The 26,250-nt window shown below is 40.1% G+C and overlaps 1 protein-coding gene across 2 annotated transcripts; it reads right to left on the bottom strand.

Moving 5' to 3' along the window:
• Positions 1–2,553: 2,553 nt before the first annotated feature.
• Positions 2,554–25,448, bottom strand: LOC428870 (cytosolic phospholipase A2 epsilon-like). 2 transcript variants are annotated; one of them, XM_426427.8, is made up of 20 exons: positions 25,306–25,448; positions 23,774–23,846; positions 16,765–16,901; positions 16,278–16,409; positions 15,257–15,297; positions 14,611–14,653; positions 14,198–14,261; positions 13,236–13,396; positions 12,949–13,041; positions 12,309–12,346; positions 11,531–11,687; positions 10,747–10,883; positions 10,047–10,269; positions 8,713–8,827; positions 7,910–8,047; positions 7,128–7,235; positions 6,284–6,475; positions 5,787–5,953; positions 4,134–4,317; positions 2,554–3,273 (listed from the first exon to the last, which is right to left on the bottom strand). In XM_426427.8, the coding sequence occupies exons 1-20, from the start codon at positions 25,330–25,332 to the stop codon at positions 3,035–3,037; spliced, it is 2,469 nt and encodes an 822-aa protein (XP_426427.6). In that variant the 5' UTR covers positions 25,333–25,448; the 3' UTR covers positions 2,554–3,034. The 2 variants fall into 2 exon arrangements, with proteins under 2 accessions (XP_426427.6, XP_040557833.1); XM_040701899.2 differs by lacking the exon at positions 25,306–25,448 and adding an exon at positions 23,948–23,974.
• Positions 25,449–26,250: the final 802 nt, after the last annotated feature.

Consider the following 26,250-nt stretch of genomic DNA (forward strand, 5'->3'; position numbering starts at 1 on the left):
AACACCATGGGTGTGTGTTGAGGGAAGGCTGTGCACACCAAGGCACTTATTGACTTACTAGCAAATCAAGGTAAGAGTGAAATAGCACACAGCACAAGAATGGATACCCATGACCTGACCATCTAACAATGCACAAACAGAGAAGACAACAGCAGTTATGCATGAGCTGAAGAAAAACAGCAGCTCTACAGCACTGTAATCAATAGTCAAAAGGATCTTGGATAAAACTTTTGAAGACTCCAAAATTCAGCCAGATATTATCTTCCTTTTCTTTGAGGTGGGAGGGCAGAGTTACTTTTTGTTGGATTTTTCCTCACTTTTGTATATGTATTTGATCATCTTGGTTGTATCTTTTCCTGCTTTCAGGACACTCCCACAAACAAAAAACTGAATAAACCAAGGAAAAAAAAGAGCACATTTTCTTCCAAATTAGTACATAGAGCAGATATGTGAGTGAACAGCCCTTCCATAAGTCTAGCTACTAACATGCCCAGATGCCTGGAATGAGACATCCACTCGAGAACAGCTAGAGGTGATACTGTATTCTCACAGTACCCATGCCTGCCTTCCTCTTCTGCAAACATTGGGAAAATATGTAATAAAAAGAGTAGTTCTGGCCTGATATTCTATCCAAAAAGACACTGAAAATCTCAAAAGAAGAAACCTGAACTGTTGAAGTGGGCATTGTGACTGAATCCTTAATGTCTGCCAGGGACAGAATCACCATGTTTGCCATTTCGTCCTGCTGTTATTTTATAACACCTGAGTACTGCATCAGTCTGTGAGCTCCTGGGATATGCCGGTTCAGATTCATGTTTCAGCTGTTGCCTCTTGTCAGGAACATTTTTTGGCCAGGACTTTGCCATCATAGATAAGACAAGGCTTAGTTAGTGCTAGGACAAGGGGGGGTGGCTTTAAACTAAAAGAAGAGAGATTTAGGTTAGGCACTAGGAATAAACGTTTTACTCAGAGGGTGGTAGGGTGCTGGCACAGGCTGCCCAGAGAACTGTGGATGCCCCATTCCTGGAGACATTCAAGGCCAGGGTGGATGGGGCCCTGGGCAGCTTGATCTGGTGGTAGCAGCCCTGCCTACAGCAGGGGGCTTGCAACTATATGACCTTCAAGTTCCCCTCCAACCTAAGTCATTCTGTGATTCTGAGTTGAGGCTTGACTTGTCTCAGGACTTTTTGATGGTAAATGGTGAGCATCTGCTTCTTCCTTTACTGCCATCTTCAGACTGGTTAGACAACAGAATTGAAGAGAGAAACTGTCTTTCTGGGAAATGTGGGGAAAAAAAGTCTCATCTACACAAGTTGGTGAGGGACTCCTGTAACTCTCAACCTAGCTGGCCATTGACAAAAGCCAAGCTGCCAACTCTTATCCATGTTTCACAACTCTCCTGTTGGTCTAATGCCAAAAAGACAAGCTCTAGTTCTAGAAAAGACTGTTCTCTAATAATTTGCCTCTGAGGAAAAATTTGTATCAGAAACAGAAACTGCACTTCCTTCTCTGCTGGAATTTTCTTCACTGTTGTGTGAGTAGATTCACTTCTCCAAACACGACCTTATTTATTTTTTAACCAAAACAGTTTTTTTTTCATAATATCTGAAAAAAAAAAAAAGTCCAGAACAGCAACGGATTTACTTATAAAATTTTCATTAGCTGAAGAGGAACAAATGTAAAATAATTATGCTATATACCCACACTCAGATGCAATGACGATTGACCAACATCCATGCTTTGGTGGACAAGCTCTTGATTCTTCGGAACAACACATAATCACTTCCTGTGTTACAAACTGGTCTCATGTACAGCTTGAAAAGGAGTGCTGTGTTTTGTTTATAGATTGCTCATCAGGTTGCCCTCATCAGGTGTGTGCACACATCATTTAGTGCATTCCCAGGAAATGATCTGGATGTGTTTCTTCATCTGTTCTGCAGTAGTTGTGCTGATGTTTGAGAGCTGTCGTGTGTTTGTGTGCGTTTAAAGCAGCTTCTTTTTTCCCCCCCTTAGCCACTGCATTTCAATGTGCTTGTCAAATGACTAGATTAGTCCGTGGTAATTGTAACATATTATGTTTCACTAGCATACCTATCAGTTGTATTGCACTTTTTATAGTTGTTTAACAACTGTGAAATGGCAAAAAAAAATATTACCTCATTCCATTTCAACAGTGTGATTCTGTGTATGCCATTACCATAAACCTCACTATTCCCCTCATGTGCTATTAGTTTTGGTAATATTTCAACTCACTACACCAAACAAGTTCCAGACAATGCTGAAGCAAAATTGCTTCCCGGGGAGATAACAGCAGCACACATATGTGGTCTGGGATGGAACATGGTTGACAGTGGGAGAAAATGGCAATAGCCTTTCAAAACAAATTCAAAAGTCTGATTTAATTGATAAAAAAAAGGTGTCACTGAAGACCTAAAGTCCACCAGCTCTATATAGATAGATAGATATATCCATCACTCAAGACTGAAAAATTAAGTATGATATGATAACTCATGACAGTTAATGACAAAAAAAAACATATGTGAGAAACAAAACTATTATGAGGTAGAACACCATTTAATTCAAGTTATTACAACCAAGTAAAATATTTTAATTGATACTGCTTGATCACTACTTTCTATGGGCTTCGTGGATTTGCTACCAGCAGTCCGAATGAAATGCTAGAATATTTTGCATATGAAAAAATACTAACCACCAAAACAAAAAGAGAGTGCAGAGAAAAAGTTAAAACTACTTCCCTATCAGACACAGCTGAATTTGCATTCTGTGCATAACAATAAGATGGTATTAACATCAGACCCGTCTATCTGATATCAAAATTCCTGATCAAAAATAGCAACTATTTTTATTAAACTGAACTGTGCGGCTCTGAAATATTTCAAGTTTTGGAGTTTTTTTCTATGAGAAGGCTATGTGGAAATAAATGGCACTCCCCAGGATGAGTGAAGTAGCTATTGCATTTGATAGATGATTCTGCGCAGTTGTGATAAATACTTAGTAAGAGAGTAAATACTGTTCAACCAGTGGCCTGTGCCTGTGATACAGGCTGGCTCAGAGCCTGCTTCTTCCGAGCCACAGCCATGCGCAAGGCCTGAAGAATCACGTTCTCATTGTTCATGATGTTGTAAGTAGTCAGCTTCTGGAGTTTGTTGAAATCTTCTGCTTTCAGTGACACCTCCCTCGTGGAGTATGGAGAGGAGAAACTGGAGAGATCAACCTTGCCCTGTTCCATTTCCGCAGCACTGCGAGACATGCCTGTTGGAGGAAAAGAAGGAGTTTGTACAGTCCCAGGGAATTATAGTCCTCTGATAGACTATGTCAAGAATAATTTGGAGAGATTGCAGATGTGATTGCAAGCACAAGTGCAGTGCTCTGATCTCTGAAAAATCTACTTCTGAACTAAGTCTTTTTGGAATTCATGAACAAGTGTCACTAGACATCATTCCATTGCAACTAGTACTGTCTACTGGTCAACTCATAGCACGCCATCTTATGAGGGTCATTCAAAGTCTTACCCCATGGGTCCCAAGTAGAATATATACTAATGGTAGAAGGAATAAGAAGTTGTACAGCACAGGATGAGGCAGAACATCTGTTGCCTTAGAAATCATAATAAAAACACTGTCTGTGTCTAAAACACTGGCCCAAAAGGACACTGTGACTGCATTTAACAAGTCTTAGTGTACATCCTATTGCTTTCATTTCCCAGCACATACAAGCAATGCATTAAACAACTCAAAAAGAAAGCACCATGGTTCTCCTCAGTAACATTCTATACTGTAAAGGTAGTTCTTCCTAGATCTGACTGTCATAAAATACGTAATTTGAAAACTATGCTTTGTTCTTCACTCTAAAGTAAAATTCTGGAGACCACAAGAAGAAATAAGTTCCCATTCCTCTACTTGAAGAATGCATTTCTTCTTTCTCTGAACTGCACCAAGTCTAAAACTGAAATTATACACAAGATTTCACAAATAGTTATTGTCATCCCATTATGCAGTGTATTCCCTAGAAGGAACAAGCAAGTGCAGGATTTTTGTATTGGGATAAAGAAGAAACACTCAGGGTCAAAACACTCACTGTGTCAATAAAACAGCTGGATGATGTTAACTTACCAGGTGCTACGTATCTTTGGAAAGTGTCATTCACTAGTGGAAAGTAAAGCAGGAGAGGAGCTCCGGGGTTGTCTGCACCATCGAACATATAGCACTCTTTCAGGTTCTTCTCATCATCCTTCAGCCCAAACTTGGGAAATGGAATTCCCTGCTCTGAGAAGTAGCTGCAAGCCTGCTTTAGAGGCTGGTCATCACCCAATAGCAGCAATATAAAAAATGGAAAACATATACAAGATCAGGTTGTTTCTGAAGCCCTGTAATTCATGTTAAGTTGCACAAGATGATTCAATAGCACTGTAAAATTGAAGATAATGTGAGCAAATGCAGTCCCTAATTCTCCTGTTACCTGAGGAGTTATTTGAAAATAGACGTGAAATAAAATACCTGGTATTAAGATGGCAAAGAGGGTTTAAATTTGTGCCAAGGCACATTTCTAAAATCGAAGTATAACTTAGGAAGAAAGCAAGTAATTTCAAAGATTGTTAGAGAGCATCATTAATTAAAGGAGAATTACGTTAGAATTTTTTTTTTAATCTGAACACAACTCAATTTGCAATCCTAAATTTCTTGTCAAAGACAGTAAGATTCACAGCCATACTATCTGTTTATGTAGCAGTGGTAACTTGTGAGTAGACTTCAGAAGATTTTAGCAGGGTTTTGAAACCAACTTCCCCATCTTAGACTTCAAGTTTTAGAAATAATGTGAAATTTCAAGCATTTTATGAGTATTAAATCTCAAAATACAAAACTAAACCACAAAGCTCATTTGTGATGATCAAGCTTTGTTAAATTACCTAACAATACCTTGAAGTAAACCTCAGTTTGTTTGAACTAAATATTTCTGAAGGACTTCAGATTACTAGAAAGAAATGTCAGTACAAGGAACTGTATGTGCACTTTTCCAGCTGCAGAACAGAGATAAATTTTTTTTCATCTGGCATTACAGAGTAGGAACAGCATTGAAGTATCATCCACTTGAAATCAATGATAGAACCTTAACAAGTGAACTTTGTGTTTTCTGTGGTGCACTTCAGGGGCGGGTTTACAATTACAAGTATGCATTTGGAATTCTAAGTATGTCTTTTTATGTGGTGAATATCACTTTCAAAAACTATATGACCATTTTATAATTAGAGTTCAGCAAATACAGTAAGTGCATTCAATACCTTGCTTCAAGATAACCACATTAAGAGAAAAAATGCATTCATTGAAAAAAATGAAAATAAAGACAAAAATTATTCACTTGCCACCTTGTTCTTGGACAGATAAAAAACAGCCAAATAAAAATACAAACTGTATATATTTCAGGAAAACGCAAAATAAATTCTTCATCTGAATCAGACAAAAAGCTTTTCCAACCATATTTGTGCTGGAAGATCTTACAGACAATTGTAATGGAAGTTGCAGCACAACCGTAATAACTTCACTGTGTCACTCTGTACGTTATTGGTGAAGGAGAGAGCTCTGACTATTCTACTTAGGGCTCCTCCAAAGGTGATTTTAGAAAAAACGGATATATTCTTCCCTCTGAGAATTTCTACTCTTCTTCTAGGGTTTGGAAACTTCCACTAATAACATTTTATAGACACCTATCCAAAAGCCAAAGAAAGCAAAGGAAAAAAACATTAAACAATGATATTTTTGACTTCTCACCAAGGTCTGCGATCCGCCAGTGTAATTTAAGTGTATGATGACATCCACTTTCCTCTCTGGTCTCATAAGGGGTGGACAGCTAGTTTCAAAAAAGAAAGCTGCATCCACCAACTCCAAGTGCTCTGAGTGGCCTCTCAGATCATTAGGAGAGGTGTCCAGCAAGGTGTCTAAAGAATAAAATTTGGAGCTATTAGTAAGCTGCAGAAAAACATCCGTGAAGTTAGAAAACAAAAGGATGGCAAGCTCCCGTCCCATTCCATATTTTCCTTTGCTTTTGGATGTCATGCAACAATCTTAAAGCTTTCTTCAGCATCTCTACACACATTTTGTCAGTCTTTCCAAACCCATGAGCTGCACAAAACCCATGGCAGGTGTTCTGTACATGCAAAACCCATCTCCAGTTATTTTATTCCCAGTAAGGACTGTCACTACTGAACACCCCCAAAATTCAACAGTTGGGATATTGGAAGTGACATGAGCAAGAGTGTTGTCTATACCTTTCCATTTTGCAAATTGTTCATGCTGGATGTACTCGTTGTGCATCTGGAAGCCCCTCAGGAAGTTGTGGTACTTGGAGACAGCAGGGCGATCCGTCAGAATATCCCGCAGGGTCGTGGAGAGGCCACTTGTAGGAGTGAACATGCATGTAGCCATCTCATAGGGCTTCTCAGGCAAGTCTGGTTGTTCCTCTAGAGATACATGACATAAATTACATGCAGTTGAATTATAGTCACACATATATGATCAGGAAAAAAGAGGAAGAAGAATCAGTGATAGAAATGTCACTCCAATCTGTTCACCATGAAATCACTGACTTTGCTTGAATTTTAACATGAAGGTGCTCATGGATGTTTTTAAGGAATGGTCTTTTACTACAAAGCTGCCTTTCTCAGCTGGTGTGATACATCCCTACTCTGTTGACTTCCTTGGACCTCTTCTAAATCTTGCAGTTCAGACAGATTTTGATGCACAATTTAGGGGGAATAAAATTAAAAAAAAACTCTCAAGCTTTCTTCTGGCTAAAAGTAGAGGTGACATGAAGCCTTAACAGAAATAATTATTTGCAAGTCTTTTAACTCAGCACATCAGGGAACACCTTATATATTTATCCCTATCTTCTTTCTATCAAGGTCTGTCTGATGGTAAATCTTACCAATGCCAGTCTCAGGTTAAGCAAAGCATTGGCTATTCAGTAACATCAAATCACTTTATATTCCCAGTGTCTCTGGGAATATACTTTGAGATCAAGAGCACCACAAAACAGAGAACTGTGAGTGCAATCACTTTATCAGAGGGGCCTGGAAGAGGAAGGCCATAAGTCAAAAGGTACTGAGGATTTACCTATTTCAGTCACTTTGTCTTGGGTCCATCTGTGCCAGAAGTCCTCTGAATTGTCCGCTGCATGCCAGGCATCCAGGAGGTTTTTGGAGAAGATACTACTCCACATTCCTAGAAGTGGGAGAGGTGTATAATAGGCATTACTGAGGTAAACATAAGGAATTGATTAAAAAATTGCCTTCTGCTTCTTCCACAGCTTTTTTTTTTTTTTTTTTTTGCATTTCTATCCAGCTTTTACATAGGCCCAGACATCTATTTCAGTGCTAAACTTGACTCATAATGAAAATTTATTTCTGAAGAAATTTCAGCTTTCTTTTCCTCCCACCACATTTTACTTAGAACAACATGTGTATAGACAAATTTTGCATTGCTCTTTTCTCTTTCCATAAAGGATTATTTTCAGCCAGCTCCTTCACTGATTCCACTCTTTCTTGTTCTATTTATTTCCTGTCACTGTTTCCTTCAGCTTCTGCCAAGTCACACAGATTTGCAACTTTTGAAATGCTTTCCAAGCTAAGGGAAAGTGATATTTTAAAAGCACTTGCAAAGGTGCGTGACTAATTTTTTTGTTTGTTTCATTTTCTTAGTCCCAGTGATAATAACATGGGTATGTGTGTGAGTCTCAGGAAACATACTGAATTGAAGTGACCGAGGTATCGACCCCTCTCTGATGTGACCCAGTGCCCCTGCTACTACATGCAAAACTACAGCTTGCTAGGGACTAATTTCCCAAATCATTAGTGTTTGTATTAAATTCGTGCCACTGCCCCAGGCTGGTAAGTTACCTTGCATGAAGCAGATTCGGGACTCAGGGAGCTTCTTCATCAAGCGACCCATGAAGAACTCACTGCCAAAATCCTCTGCACGAATGAAGGCACCGTACTTCAGGAAGCCCACTTCATAGGGTGTGAACTCTACCCACTCTGCCAACACACATACCAACAAGTGTTAGCTCCACCAGCCCAGAGGACATAATGTTGTTAAAAGCAGCAACATGAGCAGACACTGAGTGAACCTCAGTGCCCTTGGAGGTAGGCTGGTTTAGTATGAGCCCAAAGCAAATCCTGCTTACCACTGCCTGTCAGATCCAGCAGGCAACTGAAACAGCAATCACACTTTTCATGAGGTCAGGAAAGAATAATGGAGGAGGTGAGGGAAATTTTAAGCTACTCTTTAGAAAGTGGGATGTTTTCTTACGAAAGGTAGACTAGAATGTAGCTTGTTTCCTATTGCATTTATTACCTTTAGTCAACTATGAAAAAAGCTCATTAAGTGAACTTAAAGTTTCCAGGAATCAGTTTCCTTAAGAACTGATAGTATTTCTGAGGCAGTGTTATGGATCTAGGCTGTGCTGGTCACCTGAAGGTAATATCTAAACATGCATGTTTACGTGCCAGGAGATTTTACAAAATATTAAACTGCTGCTTTGTATCCTATGGCTCCCCAGCTATTGTTTACATTCTCTGAACAGAACTTCTGGCTTGGAGGAAGAATTTAGAACTATTTGTCATCATTCACAGTATCTATACCTACATTGTAGCCCCTAAGTAAAAATGAATCCCTCTTCCTAGAACTGGAACATCATTACCTCTAAAATCTTTGGTAGTAACTTTGTCCTTGACATTCAGGGCAAGGTAGATGGGCAGTGGGTTCTGGCCATGGTTCACTGCTCGACGTTGATCAGAAAGCCTGTGGTAACATTTCTGGATATTAAAAAAAAACAGTTAAAAAAAGGTTAGCTGATAATCCATTCCATAAAGACATCAGCTTATAATGTCTGAATATTATCTGGAATATTATTTATCTTAATTTCCACCTAGAGTTATTTCCATATCACCAATAAAGAGGGCAAGAAAAACATCATGAGAGAGAATAACTCTAATTATGAGAACCAGCCATGTCATACATTCAGTGTATGACACCAGGAATAAGATGCTTCAAATGCTGTTCTAGATTTATATTGTTAAAATTGGGGGTGGGAAGGGACAACAAACAAACAAACAACAGATCTGGCTAATTCTGCTATTATCATATCTTTTATCTGTTTAACATAAGAATTCAAGGCCTGGTGTTATTGACACTTCTAGCCAAAAACAGTCATGAAACATATTGGAAGGTGCCATCCACAGAGGAAAAATCCTTGAGCTATTCAATACTAGCAGCTTATCTTTTACATGGAATAGAAATATTGAGCGTACTTCAGCGATATGAAATTCTAGCAATTTTTTACTAGGTAGCAGTGAAGCCAGAAATACAACATGAAATGTGATATGAAACAGAAATACTTTTGTGGGTTTTTTTTTTTTTTTTTCATTTTTCCTGCTTCACCAGGACAAAATATAAACAAAAAATAGTTTTTTCTCCAGCTGACTTCAGTCTATCAGTTTACATGGAAAATTTTGCTTGTGTACTTAGAATTAGGAAGGGGTGGTCTTGAGAGATCAAATTCAAAACAGTTGAAAACACCTGCAAAATCACTATTCCTGTGACAGATCTACACACTTTCTCACTGCTAATTTACAAGTGCAGTAACTACGTAAGGAGTACATCTGCAGTATGTGCAATATATGACTACAGCTTGTGTAAATATGGCAAACGTTACAGCAGTGGAAACATAAAAGTGTGAAGCTGTAAAAAACACTTCAGAATTTCAAAAAATTCTTGGACAGCTACAAAGGTTAATTAGCATGCCAGTTACTTTAGAACTAGTCTGAGCATTTCTACATTGTATTCAGTCACATTTTAGGCTTCACTATAGACATGCACTGCATCTCTAAGTTATTACTGCAGTAAGTGGTGTTCTGCCTGCATACCAAGTGTGGAGTTACTGGCCAGGTACTTCTTCCTAGGATTTTAATTTCTTGTAATGGTCATAAAGATCAGGTAACCGACTTTATGAGAAGATAGCTGTGCAGACATTACCCCATCATTTAACATCGATTCAATCATAAGTCCCCACAGATCAATAAAAGATGTTTTATGTCCTGCTTGGGTCCTTTGACTCAGCTCTTTGTAATAATTCCTCAGACTTCTCAAGCAAAAAGCACCCATCTTGCACTTGGCTGCTTGCTTCCGAGCTTCAATAATTATTTCTCCGATATCCTTATGTGACCACTCAGCATCTTCATACAGTTTTGTCATGGTCCTGCAAGCAGGAAACAGTATGGGGAGGTGGGGAGGTGTAAAGATGAAGCTTTTAGGACTCAGAGGATATATTTTGGACATTTCTTACTGCACTAGCTTTAGGTGACTCTTCTATTTCGAGTTTACTTTGAACAAAAATGCAAATCTATAGATAACCACTTGCTCTGAATTCAATTCAAGCAGCTTCACGAGCTTGTTCAACAGTAATTAACTGTAAAGGATAATTTTGCATGGGATTAAGGATTTTTGCACTGCCATTAAAGTTTCAACTTTTAATTGGGGTTAAATTACTTCAGTGACATCAAAAAGTAAGATGCACAATAGACATTTCACGGGCAACCCCATCGTTCATAGACCAAAGAGCAAGTAATAACTCAGTACACCCCCTTTTACCTTTTCTGAGATCTAAAGCCCAAGCAAAGCAGGGTTTTGCTTCACATAATACGATCCAAACAATAGAATCAAAATGACTCCTCACCATGTTGTGCCAGATGAGCCACTGATGTATGAAACACAATCCAGAACACGCAACTTTTGAAGACCCAACATGCTTCCATACATTCCCGTCAGTGCTCTTATCCCACACCCTGCTGTTGTCACAGCCACAATAGGTACCTGCTCAACACAAAACAAAACACAGGCAAAAAAGTGGCATCAAGGGGCATTCACATCAAGAGAAGACCGTCATACTAAAGCAACACCCAGACACATAGAATCATACAATCATCTGGGTTGGAAAAGACCACTAAGATCACTTAATCCAACCATCAAACCAGCCCCACCATGCCCACTAACCATGTCCCTCAGTGCCCCAACCACGCATTTCTTGAACACCTCCAGGAAAGGTGATTCCCCCACCTCCCTGGTCAGCTTCTTCCAATACTTCACCAAAAGTAAAATAAAAGTAAAATAAAATACATAGATCAGAGACAAAGCAACATTACTCCATGCGTAAAGCAAGTTGCTAAGCACCCCTGTGGAGTACACTAAAAGATTTTGTCACTTCTGGAAGGAATTTTAAGAAACATGGGCCAAACTCATTGGTTTGAAATTTGTTTAAAGGTGATCCACCACTTAAGAATCAACTGAAAATAGAGAATTTGCTCTTCCAGACAGTCTGTTGAGCTCTCCAGCTGAGAACATCTTGGCTGCAAACAGAGCCCAAGAGAAGCAGTTGCTGACGGAGACCTTGCTCCTTTGTGATCTCAAGGCCTAAGGGAAAGGAAAGAAAGAAATCCCCAAGCGGTGCATTTCCTAGTTACCTCGTGGTCTTGTAGGTCCTCTTCCAGATGAAGAACATCTTTCAGTGCAGCAGCAACCACCTTCCTCCGATTTTGCAGGAAATTCTGTTCATCCATGCACAGGCCAAAACCCAGGCGGGCATCTAGGTTTCTTGGCCTGAAGCACAGACCCTGGGTCCTGAGACAAATATTACACGCTGTTTCTTGCAGCAGTCATCCCAGTTGTGTTTACAGATTGCTTCATGAACAGTAATGTAATAAATGAGAAAGTGCAACACCACAGACAGGCCTCTGCTAATTGCCTCACATTTTACTAAAAATGCAAATGGGAATGAAAGACAGAACACTTCATACTGCCCTGGTATTGTAATGAAGTTCCTACAGCAAGCTTCTGGTTTTCTTTGCTCATATAATTGAATTTTCAATTTTCAGTATTGCCTACCATATGTGCCTGTAACAAGATAACCACCATCAGCAGGCACTGCAGCTAATTACGGAAACAGCTTGCATGCCTTAGTTTTATTTTGTTTGTATTATACAAAAATATGATTTCTGTGTGGAGCTGCTTTCTGAATCCATGGGCACAACAGTTCACAGTTCTGAAACTCAAAGGAAAAGGGACCCCTGATTTAGTTATCCATCACTGAAAAAGGAGAATCTTGCACACAAAAGCCTGCAAAGAGAAGCAGAACACAAGCTCTGCTTGCAACTGAGCCTGCATGGCCCCCTGCTGATTTCAGATGTGTAGGTGCAAGTGACTCTGAATTACAGCATCAGGCCTTGCTGAAAACTTACTTACCATTCATTTGCTTTTGCGTACAAGTCAATCGTCCTGTCCTGAAAATCACAATACAAACACTGTAAGCACATTCAGGTCATTAATCCTGCATCTTCCTCACCCATACCATCTACAGGCTGAGTTTTACTGCATTTGCTGCAGGATCTGGCCAGCAACTGTCTGGGTTTTGAGATCCATAATGGGTTCCAGTGCAATCTGGGCTGGATAGAAATAGGGCCCCTCTGCTTTGCATGGATGAGTGTTTAGTTTCCCTTTGTTTTCAAGGGAGCTCATTCAAAGATGGGCACCTGAACCATGGACATGTCGATGTTCTCTGTTTTACCTTCTGCTTTAGACTTCCCCTCTGCAAATTATCAGCCTTAAATGTCTTATTTATTACTGTTAGCTCATATACAAGATTGATGAATGTATTAGATATGTCCTGAGGAAATCAGCTTAAGTTCAGAACAGAGTTGAAAAGCATGCCTGGAACCACATGCAGAACAAACAAAACCGACAAATAAACATTGCATGGCTACACAGTGAGTGACTTACTCTCACTTTACAAATGTAGCATGTGTCTAACTGGAGCTGAATCACTGAAAACTCACCAAAATGAGCATATGTTGGGCTGGATTTTATAAGAAGGACTTGTTCTCACCTCTGCTATTGTTATTTTCTCTTGTATAGGAAGCAAGTTCAGAGCTAGAGTCACAGACTCATTCATATCCCTTTCATTTTGACTTGATATAGACTGGAAAAAAAAGAAACTAAAAATGTAATAATAATAGTTACACAAAAGGAGAAAAGAGGTAAAGAACAGTCTCCCCATCCTCACATACACACACTCACTTCTCATCCTCTGCCCACACAGATCTGCACAACACAGACCTCAGAGGTCCCCACACAGTGTGTAGAGTCATCTGCCCGTTATGGGTGACCACGTACCCTACTGAGCCGCCTGCGCCGTGGCAGTGACACAGTCAGTGCCGACTGATGGTGTTTGATGTAGTGGAACCTTGCTGGTGCGGCGGCACACAGGCATGAGCTCAGCGTGTGGGTCTGCATCCCCTCATATGAGCCATCCACTGTCAGCGCAAATTTCCTCTCTGAAGAAATAGCAGAACAAACATCCTCATGAATGGTCTTTGCAATGTTAAAGTTAGTAATACTCAAAAGCACTCTATTACTGTCTGTACTTCATAACTACAAGGAAACCTCCTTCATGTCAGGAATCTGAGCCCCACCAGTAGTCAGTGGGATTCAAGGTTGTTTATGACACCCTGCAAGTAAATTATGCTGAGATCTAAAAAGGAGTCCTTCATTTAAGTTCTCTCAAAAAATATGCTTTTCAGTGTGAAAGTATTAGGAGGTGTCATAACACGATGTTTTAAAAATTGCATAGGACGTACACAGGCCTACAAGCACAGGCTCAATCCAGCAGTGACGTGCTCATTATAATGTGCAACAGGCACCCTTGGTAATATACTGTGCCTCTTGTCTTTCACCTAGTGGCATATTTTGTATCGTTACACATAAAGAAATTTTTAAGTGTGAAATTTGAGGAGAGAGTCCTAACGCTTATATTTGCCTCTGAAGACAGGAAGATTTTGCTCTACTTCAGAGCTTAGGAAACTTCAGTGCTTTATGCAAACATTTTGTAAAGTCATAACCATCCAACAAGAGGTTATTACAGGGAAGTCTTTTTGCAGGAAAAACAGATCACAAACTCTTCACACTGCACTCAGTAGATTTTACCAGTCGCAGCCCACTCCAGAGGCCACTGATGTTGCTGAAATTTTGATATGCATCTTCAGTCATTTTAAACAGGGGAGTTCAGGGGTGAAATGCTGAGTGCTTTTGCCATAAGGCACTCTCCAGATTTACTCCATATATCAGTGAAGACTTACCTGTGCTATCCTTCCTCAGCCTGCCACCATTCACTTGCACCTCCAGACAAGCAACTTCACGGGACTGGAAGAGTCATCGAGGGAAATAGAAAAAGGTATTCAGTACTGGCTGGTTTCTGCTTTAGCCAGACCCCTGGGCATATGCTTGATCTGTTCATCCCCCTACCAGGCCCAGGAAGGTGGCATTTGGCATCAGGATGAAGTGGGATGGGTGCCCCAGGGAGGATGCTCAGCCCAGCTGTACCCAGGCAGACTGGGATAGATGGATGTCCACCTGACTGTGCTCTGTTGGGGCCTGCCCCACAGCTAATGCCTCTGTGCCACCCTATGAAGCAGCTGCCCAGCACCATTAGTGCCAGCACAGCCGTAAACATGGCCCCACAGCAGGGAATGGGTTAGGTGATAAGAATTACCACTAAAACGCCATTGGTAACAATGTTTTCAGGAGGATCTGGACTGAAAGACAAAATGAAAAACAATCAGTTCACAACTAGCACTCTCCAAATTCTTTTTTTCCTTCATCATTATTTCTCTATCTTTAAAAACCTGTCTTTGGATAGTCAGCATGGGCATGTTAAACTCTAGCTGAGCATCAATCCAGTCTGCCTCTTACAGGCCTGAGTCTGAATGTCAAGCCTGGGCTGCTCTATTTGTGAAGAGCTGTTGAGTAGAGGAGCTCCTCACTACATCAGATAGGATCATTTTCTGATGCAAATAAGTAAATTTACAGAAATGGCAGAATTACACTATTGCCATGTGTTGTTCGGGCAGCCTAGGGAGCATTAGCAACCAGGGTCATCTCTGTGCTTCAGTCAGCACCTGTGACAGTGATTTAGTGTAGCAGTATGCCTGGTGTGGATGCACACACATGGCACAGTGCCGTGCACCTCTTTGTTAAATGTCGTCACACACAAGCATTTCCCGAACACCCGAAGTTCCCATCTGTTTTATTCAGACTATGACAGCGCTAAGGGGCTGCAAGTGTAAATGGATGTTTTGTACCAGAAACATTTTCTCTCTGAGCTGCATTCCTCTCTTGATTATTTAAACTTGACTCACCTACTCTCCATCGTGAATTCAACCTCCAGCTCCTCTTTTCCCTGAGAAAGAAAGAAAAGACAGTCACTACATGTTGATTCTCCTGTCCTGGAAGATACTCTGTAGGAACCTGTGATCTTCAGGGGACTCCTGCAAGCCAGCATCCACTTTAGTTACTGCACGTGCAACAGATTTCATTTCATTGAATTTTGTGGGAATTATATGAGTACATCATCTTGCAGGACCTCTTGAGAGTTGTTCTGCCTTTCCACAGGCATAGATTCAGCCTCACTAGTTCACACGCCACCTGCAATCCCCTGCCAGAAGCTCTCAGTGCTCTCCACTAATTCTCAGCATGAGAAATACTGGATTTCTTTGGTGCTTTTAAACCATCCTGTCCCTCTCCCGGCCTCACCCACAACCTATATAAATGGGCCTGGTGGCACACTAACATGGTGGCATGCTTGTGTGTATAAAGCCCAGGGTGCTCTGGAAAATGAACTTTGGTTGGGTAGAGTCCAATTGCATGCTCAGTCTTCATCTTTGTCTTTTCCAATCCTCCTTCGCAGGTTTTGGTGCAACTCTACATCCCTCATGGCCTTCTAGAGCCAGTGTGAAGGAAGACAGCACAGAGAGCCTTTCCAAAACAGGCATCAAATCAAATCAGCACTCATACAAGTAATGTATTTCCAGGTCTAGACATCATCATTAAAACCTTAGTATGAGACTGTCTCAACTTTGTCAGAATCTTGAGCTCCAGCTGCAAAGAAATGCCTAAATCTCTCAACATTTTGACATCAAGTAGAGCAACCAAACAAGTCTGATAATGTTGCTACATCTATTGCAAAAGTAACATCCCAAATTCACTGTAATTACAGGGACAAAAGCGGTTAGCAGCCCCTCTCAAACAGATGAGCATACTCAACTCGCTAAATGGACGGTAAGAAAGGGGTCTATTCCAAACAGGTGAGAGAAAAGCTGTGATAAACACATTCTTATCTAACCACGTCCTCTTAGCTTTGTCTTTGAAATTTATCCATACCTGTGGATTCAGCTGGAAACTCAGCTGAATGTTTTCTCCAAGCTGGATTTTGGAGACATCGAAGAAAACAGTGAGGAGATGGTCATCTTGAGTTACACTGTCCTCATCACAAACTTTCAGCTCCAGAATATTCTGGAAACATGAAAAAACAGATTGTGTAAGTTTTTATAGGAATAAGATAGTACAGATAATTCCGTTAAGCTGGAAGAATTTGGGTAAGAGCTTGCAGAGTGAATGCAAAGGAAATGGTGTTTTACTGTATTACAGTTCATCTCTACAGGTTCTATTGACTATTCAGGAACAGTCTAATTCATGTATTGAAAGCTAGATAACTACAAGGAAGTGTGAGTGCTTCATAAGAATACTCAAGAAATCACACAGCACGTGCAGCTATGGTTCTATTTAAGAAGGCAACTGGGCTTCTGTCTTCAGTCTAATAATCAGGAGATGGCTAGACAGTAAGTGCTAACGTAGCCACATTTCCTACCTTAACCTGGCTCTGAATCGTGAAGTGGAAGGTCTCATTCCATGTTGGGTTCTTGGTGTTGGGAATTGTTTTGGTTCGGAAATTCTGCACCGAGGCTGTTGGCAGTCTCAGGCTCACATAGCAATCCGACTGGGTTACTGTGGAAGAAAGTATGAAAGTAACAGATCAGTAAGCCACATTTAGTACCCCATAAACTGTTGCACTGAATGAATTTTTGAGTCCACAAGGCAGCATGCAAGCTGGGAGGCCAGATAAGGTGTCATTAAGTCAGTACTATATGATGAAAGGTAGTAGTAAAGGGAGTAGTAATGGCATTTACAACACGATGGGCAGGTGAAATCTTGTCCATGCTTCCCAGCACAAAGTGAGGTGACATTGCTGCTTTGCACAAGATTGCATTGTTCTTGCCTTGTTTTTTCAATCAGGCTCATAAAGTTCAGCTTTGTGTTTGTATGTGCCCAGACACTAAGGAGGGGAGCTTTAGGGTTTTAATTTCCCTTTCCCAGGTGAAAAGCTCAGCTGTAGAGTTTGGCTTCCCACGTGAGCTACTTTATAAGTGAGGGACAGAACACAGTTTACTAGCTAAAAGCAACCAATCGCACAAGTGCCAAAAATAGCATGGCAGAGTATTGCCCACAGATGTCAATCTCATTATTAGCATTATATTTTCTCGATTTTTAATGCCACCTATTCAAGCAATCCTATAACTGCACAACAGACACACCTTCATCTGACTACACTTAGTTTTGTCCCACTTAGTTTTACCAGTGTACTTGACTTTTGGGAAACACAGAGTCATTGACTTGGCCCTTAGCCATATGTAACTGAAGAATTAGTGAAATCAGCCCTTTTTCTTTCTTTTTTTTTTTTTTTTTTAATCATGCCTGCCCTGAGATTTAAGTCATTTTTGTCTAAGTAACTTTGAAAGAAAAAGAAGTATCTTTGATTAAAGTTGTTGTGGTATATACAAAAAAAAAAAAATTAAATTACAAATATACCAAAACACAGAGAGATCACACAAATTTGTAGAGTCCTAATAGCTCCCAAACTTTCATGTATATAGAGGAAAGCTTCATATGAAAATCTTTTTTTGATTGATTTTGATTCTTTTTTTTTTTTTCTCCACATTGAGATTAACACACTTCCATCAGATCTCAGAGGAGGATCAGATGGATCCACTGAAGTTTGTGAGCAATCTTGATCCACTCAATGTACAAATAGATGTGAGGACTGGCACTCCACTCTGCCCATCATTGGTGCAGTAGAACGCTACACTGCCTTATACTGAGAGTCTTTTCACTTATACATACAAGGCTCCCTTTAGCAGGCACGTGCATGCAAATCCTCATTATTCTAGTACATAAGCCTAAACACCACCTGACTGTGGTGAGGTGAACAGCAGTGATGATGCTCATGTGATGTACACAGCAGAACTTTCCAGCAGCAACTGGTGTCCCTCACCTCAACCATGACGCATGAGCAGCTGTCGAAATGTACTTGAGGTGTCAGCCATGGTATCACCGTGGGGCAATATCCTGTCAGAATCAGGCGTGGCAGCAGATGCTTATGAAAGCACAGTCTTCATGCAATTATTACGCTAAGTTTCTAATTATCTTCCAGGATAGCTGCAGGACTGGATCTCAATTGCACTTTGCCATTAGAAAGCATTACAACTGCATGACCCATGCTAAAAAACACCATGGTCCCAGTACCATGCTGCAGCTCAGACAACAGCAGGGCACCAGCCATTCTGGCTTAAACACGAAGTTTCTCCTATTTTTGATGTTAACAGGCACAACTTCCAGCCTTCATGGACAGCAATCTGGGCATCCTCCTCCTCTTGGTCTGCCTGTAAGCACTCACATGGAGGCCAACTCCAGGGGAAAAGTTTTCTTATGGCTCTCAAGGTATAGTTTTTCTTATAGTGCTGAAAACAAGAATGTGGTCTCAACCATTGATCTGCGTGCCCAAATCATTACTGTGGTCATGGATGTCCTTCACTTGGACCATCTCATGAAATATAAACTACCACTACCTGCAAAGAAATGCATTTTTGCTCTTCATCCAACACTGGGGAGCTGAGCAGAGATATGGCTGTGGATGGGTAGATTAGAATTGCTGTTTTCTAGAATGCAAATTATTAGATAATTTAGATCACTGAGGGTTTTTTGTTTGGTTTGGTTTTGTGCTGTTGTTTGTTTTTGTTTTGTTTTAAATAAAAAGGACATGGGCTGCTTCTGTGGGAATAAAAGCCTTTGTTTCCAAGGCCCTTCACAATATAACTATCATAATTCAGACAGGCCTGGGAGAGCCTTTCCTTCCTCCAGGCAGCATTTAATGTTAATCTCCATCGCCTATAACTAAACTTCAGTAAAATGCTTTCTCACACATTCACACCTTGGCCCTCACCTAGGGTAGCACACTGTAAAGAAAGCTGTATAACTGTTGTCATTTACAGCCATCCCTAAAAGCTATTGTTTGCTGAGATTTTACCAAATAACCACAATTTTTCTGTTTTTTTTTCCTTGTCCACGTCCTCTTATTTTTTAATGAGATTCCAGGCAGCATCTAGAACAATGGTGCACAGTGGCAACTGCTTAAATATCATGGTGAAGTAAGAAATAAATAACAATGAAATAATAGCTTAGTGCAAGAACCAAACACCAGAGGAAGTCTGCGGGTTCCTGTAATAACTATCAGATTGGACCACAGGTCCTCAAACAATACATTTCACCAGCTATATTTTATTTCAGGGTCTCAATGACCTTTCCACAACTTGATTTCACACATGGCAGAACTGCAACTGCAATGCCATAAAATACGTTTTAAAATTAGAAATATAAACTATACTTCATAATCTTGTAAAATGTTGCATCCAAAATAACATAGGCCTTAAATTTAAAAAAATCCCAAACCAGAAATTTTTCAAAATTGACAAGTCTAATAATAAATATATTAAAAAAATAAAAGTCTGCTCTTCTCTCCCCACTTTCTCCACCAAGACATTCACAAAAGATCATTATTTCACCAAGAAAATACTTAAAAATTTACTTAGCTCTATAACAGCCAAGGTCCATTTAGCCCAGTGTCTCTCTGTGTCTACTGGGTTTCTAGAATGCTTTCAGAAAGCAGCTAATAATGGCTTGAAAATGCTATTTCAGCATTTCTCCTCAGCTCCCTATTTTTAGCTTTTTGTTTAACTCTCAACACTTACGTTTTGTTTGTTTGTTTTTATTACTTCCACTTAATGAATTTGTTTCTCTACAGGATCTTTTTCTTTAGCTCTTTTGTCCCTTTTTTAGGGAAGGATTTTTCATCCTGTTAGGCATAGAAATAAGTGCCAGAGAACACCATGCCCCATATTTGGTGAGCATTTAAGTGCATAAGAAGAGGGTAAACATCACTCAGCGCTCTCAGTCCTCACAATGTTATTTTCAGAGACTTTCTAAGTCAACCTTTGCTGCTTTTTTCCTCCCTTCTGTGAACATGGTTAGTCTCTGTCTTGAATCTACACAAACTTCTGACATCCATGTGCTGTAACAGGCTGAGCATGAAATTTGACATTGCCCACAGAGAGAGTCCTGTTTTTAAGGTTGGGTTGGATTGGTGCATATCCAAATCTCAACCCTATTGAGGAGTCAAGATGCAGACAAGGTACACACCCAAATCTGGGAACTGGCAAGCGTTTGCTGGTCTGGGAATATTAATAACTCCAATGAGTCTGATGGAGATGTGGGAGTTCTCAGTGGGAAGAGGGAATGTGCAGATCACAAACAAGGTACCAAAGTCACAGATGACATCAGTGATGCATCAATACACAAATGGAAATCAGTGTTGATGTGTTATTTACACATTAATGAATTAGTGGTAAAAAGAAATGGAATAGTATAAGAATGTATTAAAAAGATGAAGAGTTAAAAAAAAAATAGGAAGCAATTTAAATTGTCTTTGAACTTCCAATAAAAGACTTGTAATATCTGTCCTGTAGTTGATGCTATTGAAGTTTTGAGACTATTGTGATAGACTGGTTTTCCCATTTCCATTTACTGTCTAGAAGATTAAGCAGATAGAGTGGGAATGAAATTAACGCACAGTACCCCAATGCGAGAATGTCTAAGCACCAGATAAGAATTAAACAAATAGAATAGATGCTAAGACTGTACAGAAAGAGTGCAAGGAAGGATCTTCAGAGGAGAATATAACAAAATGTGATTAACTTCTTAAAAAAAAAGGATAAGCATGACTGGAGAGAAGCCAGAAGAGCTGATTTTAGACACTGAAATTGTTTAAGATGGCTGGGAAACAGGTGACACTTGCCATTCTGTTCTATTCAGAAAGGTTTTCAGGAAAAAGACAGCTATAAAAAAAATAAATATTTTTTTTTAAAAAAAGAGCTTGAAAAGGATTAATGACAAAAAAAAATCATTAAGAAAATGATACTGTAAAGAAGTCAGAGTAGTTGGGGATGGAAGCCCACGTGCTTTGGGGTTTCCTAAGTGTGCCAAACTAATCTCTAGGTAATCATAAACATGACAGAAAAAAATATTTCCCAGACATGCACACACACACACACACAAAAATAGCTAAACATTGCAAAAGTGGTGCATTTTTCATCTTAAGGCCCCCATTTATTTCTTCTCAGAGAAAGCCACACAGTTAAAACAGGAAACTTGCACTAGCTTTTACATTGCCAGTGACTATCCAGATGTGAAAGTCATTGTTTTTTGGAAAATTGAATCACAGTGTTATTTGATATGATGAAGAGTGTGTGTAATTGAAATATATGACTTCTACATGTCTGACTCTATAGCAAACTACAGGCTGAAGTGGCTTGAAAGCAAAATTTTCAGATAAAGTCGAAATAAGCAGCTATCAATCAAAACTAGACTCAGAAATCAAGTGTATGCAAGGCAGTGTCATGTCTGGTGCAGTTCTGTAATCGTCAAAATACAAGGTCCTATGTGCAAAGCTGAGTTTAGGGGAGTGGATGTGATTTTTGGCATTGAGCCGTGCGCTCCAGAGTGACAAGAAAAATCCTAGTCAAGGGAATTAATAAGCAGACATATGGTTCTCTTTTCTATGCCATCTGCTAAGCAGAGGCTGCAGTTCACTTAGACTCACAAAATGACTTGCACACAAGCTGGCTGTGATTCTTACCTGTGCATCTCCTAGCATGCTAGTATGGGTACCAAAAGACCAACTGCCCTGTCTGACAGGAAAGGTGTTTATTTTATATCCAAACATTGTTCCTAACTTCTCTTCTGTATCTTGGACAGTTCTTCCAGAGATTCTCTTTTCAAATGATGGAAGTACCTTAACAAGCGTGGTATTTATTTTGTTTGTACCATTTTCTCTCTCCATGGTTTGACTGACATGACCATTTCAAGCAGATAACGGCTTGGTGACATTGGTGGTGAAATGCTTGTTGCCCTGTTTTGCAGATAACATCCAGTACAAGTTTTACAGTGTAATACAAAATACCCTCAGCCTGGAGATCCTGTGCTGCTCTAGGCCCCAGGGCATGCCTTGTAAACACTGCAGCCATCCAAACCTCTCCTTTGAGGTAGGGGCCGGGCAAACTGTCTCATACCAGCAAGCTGAAATGTTCAACCAACTCAGTGCATGGCCTGGGCACCAAAAATTTCTACTGTTTGGAAGGAGAGCAGCAAAACAAGCAACTCCCTTCAGAGTCAAAATACTTTGAAACCAGAAGCAAAATGTGTTGGTGGAGAGGAGGAAAAGGCAGAGAGTAAATTCTATAAGCTCATTGTCATGCAGATGACTTAACAGGACATGATTATCGGGGAATACATCTAAGGGCCCTGTTTATCCACACCTCTTTCTTTCCCTTCAGAGCCTTAGAGTTTGTACCTTCAGTCTGGTTTTAGCTGTAGCAAGAGATTTCCCTGCAGCCTTTAAATGAACTTCAGATCACCTTTCCACACAGTAGAAATAAGTTCATATAGACTCTTCTTCCCCATACATTCAACAAGAATTCATCTTGATTCTCTTCAGAAAAAAATAGCGATTAACTTCTCTTCATACATGTTTGGGCTCTAAAGAACAATAGCAGTACTATAGAAAGGCCTAAACAAAACTATTCTAGCACTACAGACCTGTATCATTTTAACTTAACAAATTTAACTTGGTCAGGTTCCTAGGGAAACATTCCAGACCGAGACCTTCCTTTCCATATAACTGAATAAATGCAAGATAAACAGCCAGCTCCTCAGACTGGTAGTGATTACAGAGCATTAATAAACGTTTACATGCTTGTCAACTTCTGAACAATTTGGAAAAATTACTAATAACAGAAACAGCTAATAGTGAAAGCACTCTACTATGCTTTGAAACATATATCTCTTATGGCTGAATCAAATGTAACAGTCACAGAATGACAGAATCATTTAGGCTGGACAAGATCCATTAAATAAAGATCAAGCAGCACCTAACACAACACACCCTAACAACCTAACACACCTCTACACCATGTCCCTAAGCACTGCATCTACACAGCTCCTAAATACATCCAGGGATGGTGACTCCACCACTTCCCTGGGCAGTCTATTCCAATACCTAACCACACCTTTCCGTGAAAGATGAGTCCATGAGAGATGTCAAATATCCAGTCTTGAGCGCACATAAAATGTTCTTTGCTATGGACAGGATAGACATTACTGTAACAAGCAACCATAGAAAGAAGTGTCCTCATCAAAATTTCTTCAGGCACTATTTCCTGCAAATAAATATCCATTCTTTGTTTCACAATTGAATCCATATTTTATGCATTCTGTGCAAACAGATCTGAACTACATACAGCTGGACCTCAGTATTATGCTGACAAAAATCTAAGAATAAATAATATGAACTACATCATCTTCACCTACCACAGTCAAATGTCTCTGCCTCTCTCCTTTTAGAAATGCTCTGTGATGTTTTCCACACATGGTTATAATTCAAATAGCTTTACAAGCACACATATACTCTATAGGCGTATAAAGATACTCACACAAGTCTGCTTTCCTGGCATTTTTCATCCGTATGATTTTTACGGTGAGTAAGTTGCACGGAGAGGGTTCTGTCTATAGAAGAGCAGAGTACAAAATACATGGGATTATCACATAGAGAGAAAGAACAGAAGACCAGCCAAATATAGTGTTAAATTAAATGCTTCAGTACCAACCATATAAAACATTTCTAGACTGATGTTCTTCCTTGTGCATCATCTTCTGTCCTGCCAGGTTTACAGCCAGGTGTGGCCAAAGACCCTAGATGTACACTCAGCCACAGACCAAATCTCCATTGCCTTCCATTTTCCATTCTGAGGAAACTCAAGGAACTCCTCAGACTGTAGTGGCTGACTGACCCTTACAAACCAACCACAGGAAAATAGCGAGCCTCACTGTGTTTTATTAATACAACTGATATAGATCTTGGTCTGTATAAATGCAAAGAATGTCACATAGATCTGCTTTATTTCACAACAAACAGTGGCCAATCTAGCAGAGCAGGAATTAGTAATGATATCGTGATGTTGTGACATTGCATGTCAGCTGGCATATAGCCATGTACCTCCACTGTTATGTTTGGTGTACACCAGCAAATGAGGACCTGACAAATGTCTTCCAGTAACCCATTCCAAACTTCTCTGAAGGGGGCAGTGAAAGAAATAAATTCTGTCATTATTTCTCTCAAAATAATTCAGCTAATCCAATATTCCTTTATGCAACATCACAAGAAAGCGTCATTGGGAATCCTGGAATACCACATATACCTAGGCGGTTATCAAAAGATATTTAACAGACCTACCAGGGAAATGGTTTGATTTTATCAAACAAAGAGTGGACAAACATGATACTTAATCAAAAGTACAGGGGGGCTGAAGGTGAGGTAGTTTGCTCCCTAGATAATTCTCTTTTTTGAAGGAATGAAAAGAGAAAAAAAAAACTCTGCAATTTAACACTCTGAACCAGCCAAAGAAAATAAATACCAACAGCAAAAAATTGGAATAAGAAAAAAAAAAAGACCATAGCAATGTAACAAATGTATGGGAGAACTCATGCACACTACTCTTTGAGCAGGGAGTATCGCTGCCACATGTAGATCCACATACAGCAAGGAAAGCCTTCTGTGTCACCATTCATTCTCTAATGCTCCCAGATTCCCACAGTTTTTAAGAGAGCCCACATTCAACACCTTTCTGGTTTTTTCCTCTGCGGTCATTCACGTTAGTTACATCTCTTTAGTTTTCATCAGTGGGTTGTTTTGCCAGATCCCACTAGATGGGAGTTAAAGACAGCAACAATGTATAAATTGGGTATTTACAAAATATAGTGCAATTACCACAGAATGAAAGCCCTTACATTCCTCAAAGCAAAAAATCAAAGTGAGCACAAAACCCAGATAGAAGCCACTCATTGCTCTCAGCCCAGGTGCTGAAGAAGGAATCTCAGAGCTTAACAACACTCCTACAGGAGGTCCCCTCTGCCACTAAAGTTGCCTGGACAGCTCATCCCAGAGCCTTCTTCTCCCTTTCCTTACCTGGCTTGTGCTGTAAAACACCCCCATCGTGGTCTTCCCCGCGTTCAAACCAGGTGTGAAACGCGGCAGCAGATGGGTACCGAGGAGCACCCAAAGCTTCTGGCGCTTTAAGCTGCCTGAAGCAGACAGGCAGGTGTGTGGATGCCTGACTCAGTTCCAGCCTCACCCAAGCCACCAGCCCTTGAGCAATCTCCAGCTCCTCCTCCTTGCTGCTGGCAAATGACACACAGATACCCCAGCAGAAGGATACTCTTCCCAGCTGCAGTTAGAGTGTTGTCATCACCCCCAACAGGGATCTTACCTTTGCAGGTCTTAAGGAGGCTACACAGCTCTTGCATACCAAAGGGCTGTCAGGATGCATCCTCCTGTGCAAAATCAGCTGCACCAGCAAAGGTCTATCTAGCTACACATGGCTTCTTTGGCCCAGAACATCCAAACAAATCATTGAGAAGGCAAAAGAGTTTTTGTAGCTTTTTATTGCCAGTGGGAGTAGGTGGATATTTGCTTAAAGACGTATGAGAAAGATGACTTTTCATCCCTACCTCAGCTCCCATGGTGCTCTCAGGCAGTAAGCTGGTCTTTCAGCCAAGTGGTTACTGCAGTGAAAAATACTGCATAAAAATTTCCAAATCAGCTGTTGAGACTGCAAGAGAATTTTCCCGGTAGAGGCAAAGCTTTAAAGGCACACTCACTTTCTTGAAAGTTTTTACTTTGTGAATCTAAATTAAAGGGCGTAAATGAATGATCTCAAAGATAATATATTTGGATAATGTCACTTGAAATTAATGTTACTTATTCTTCATGTTCTAGCATAGTCTTATATCCCTGCATTTATAAGACCTCGCTCTGCAGGGCACTGTTAGCATCACATGCGATCATCCCAGTGCTTAAAGTGAATACATAGCAGATAATGAAGTGGAAGACTTACTTTTAAAGAAAGAACTT

Source organism: Gallus gallus, chromosome 5, assembly GCF_016699485.2.
Source record: "Gallus gallus isolate bGalGal1 chromosome 5, bGalGal1.mat.broiler.GRCg7b, whole genome shotgun sequence".
NCBI lineage: Eukaryota > Metazoa > Chordata > Aves > Galliformes > Phasianidae > Gallus > Gallus gallus.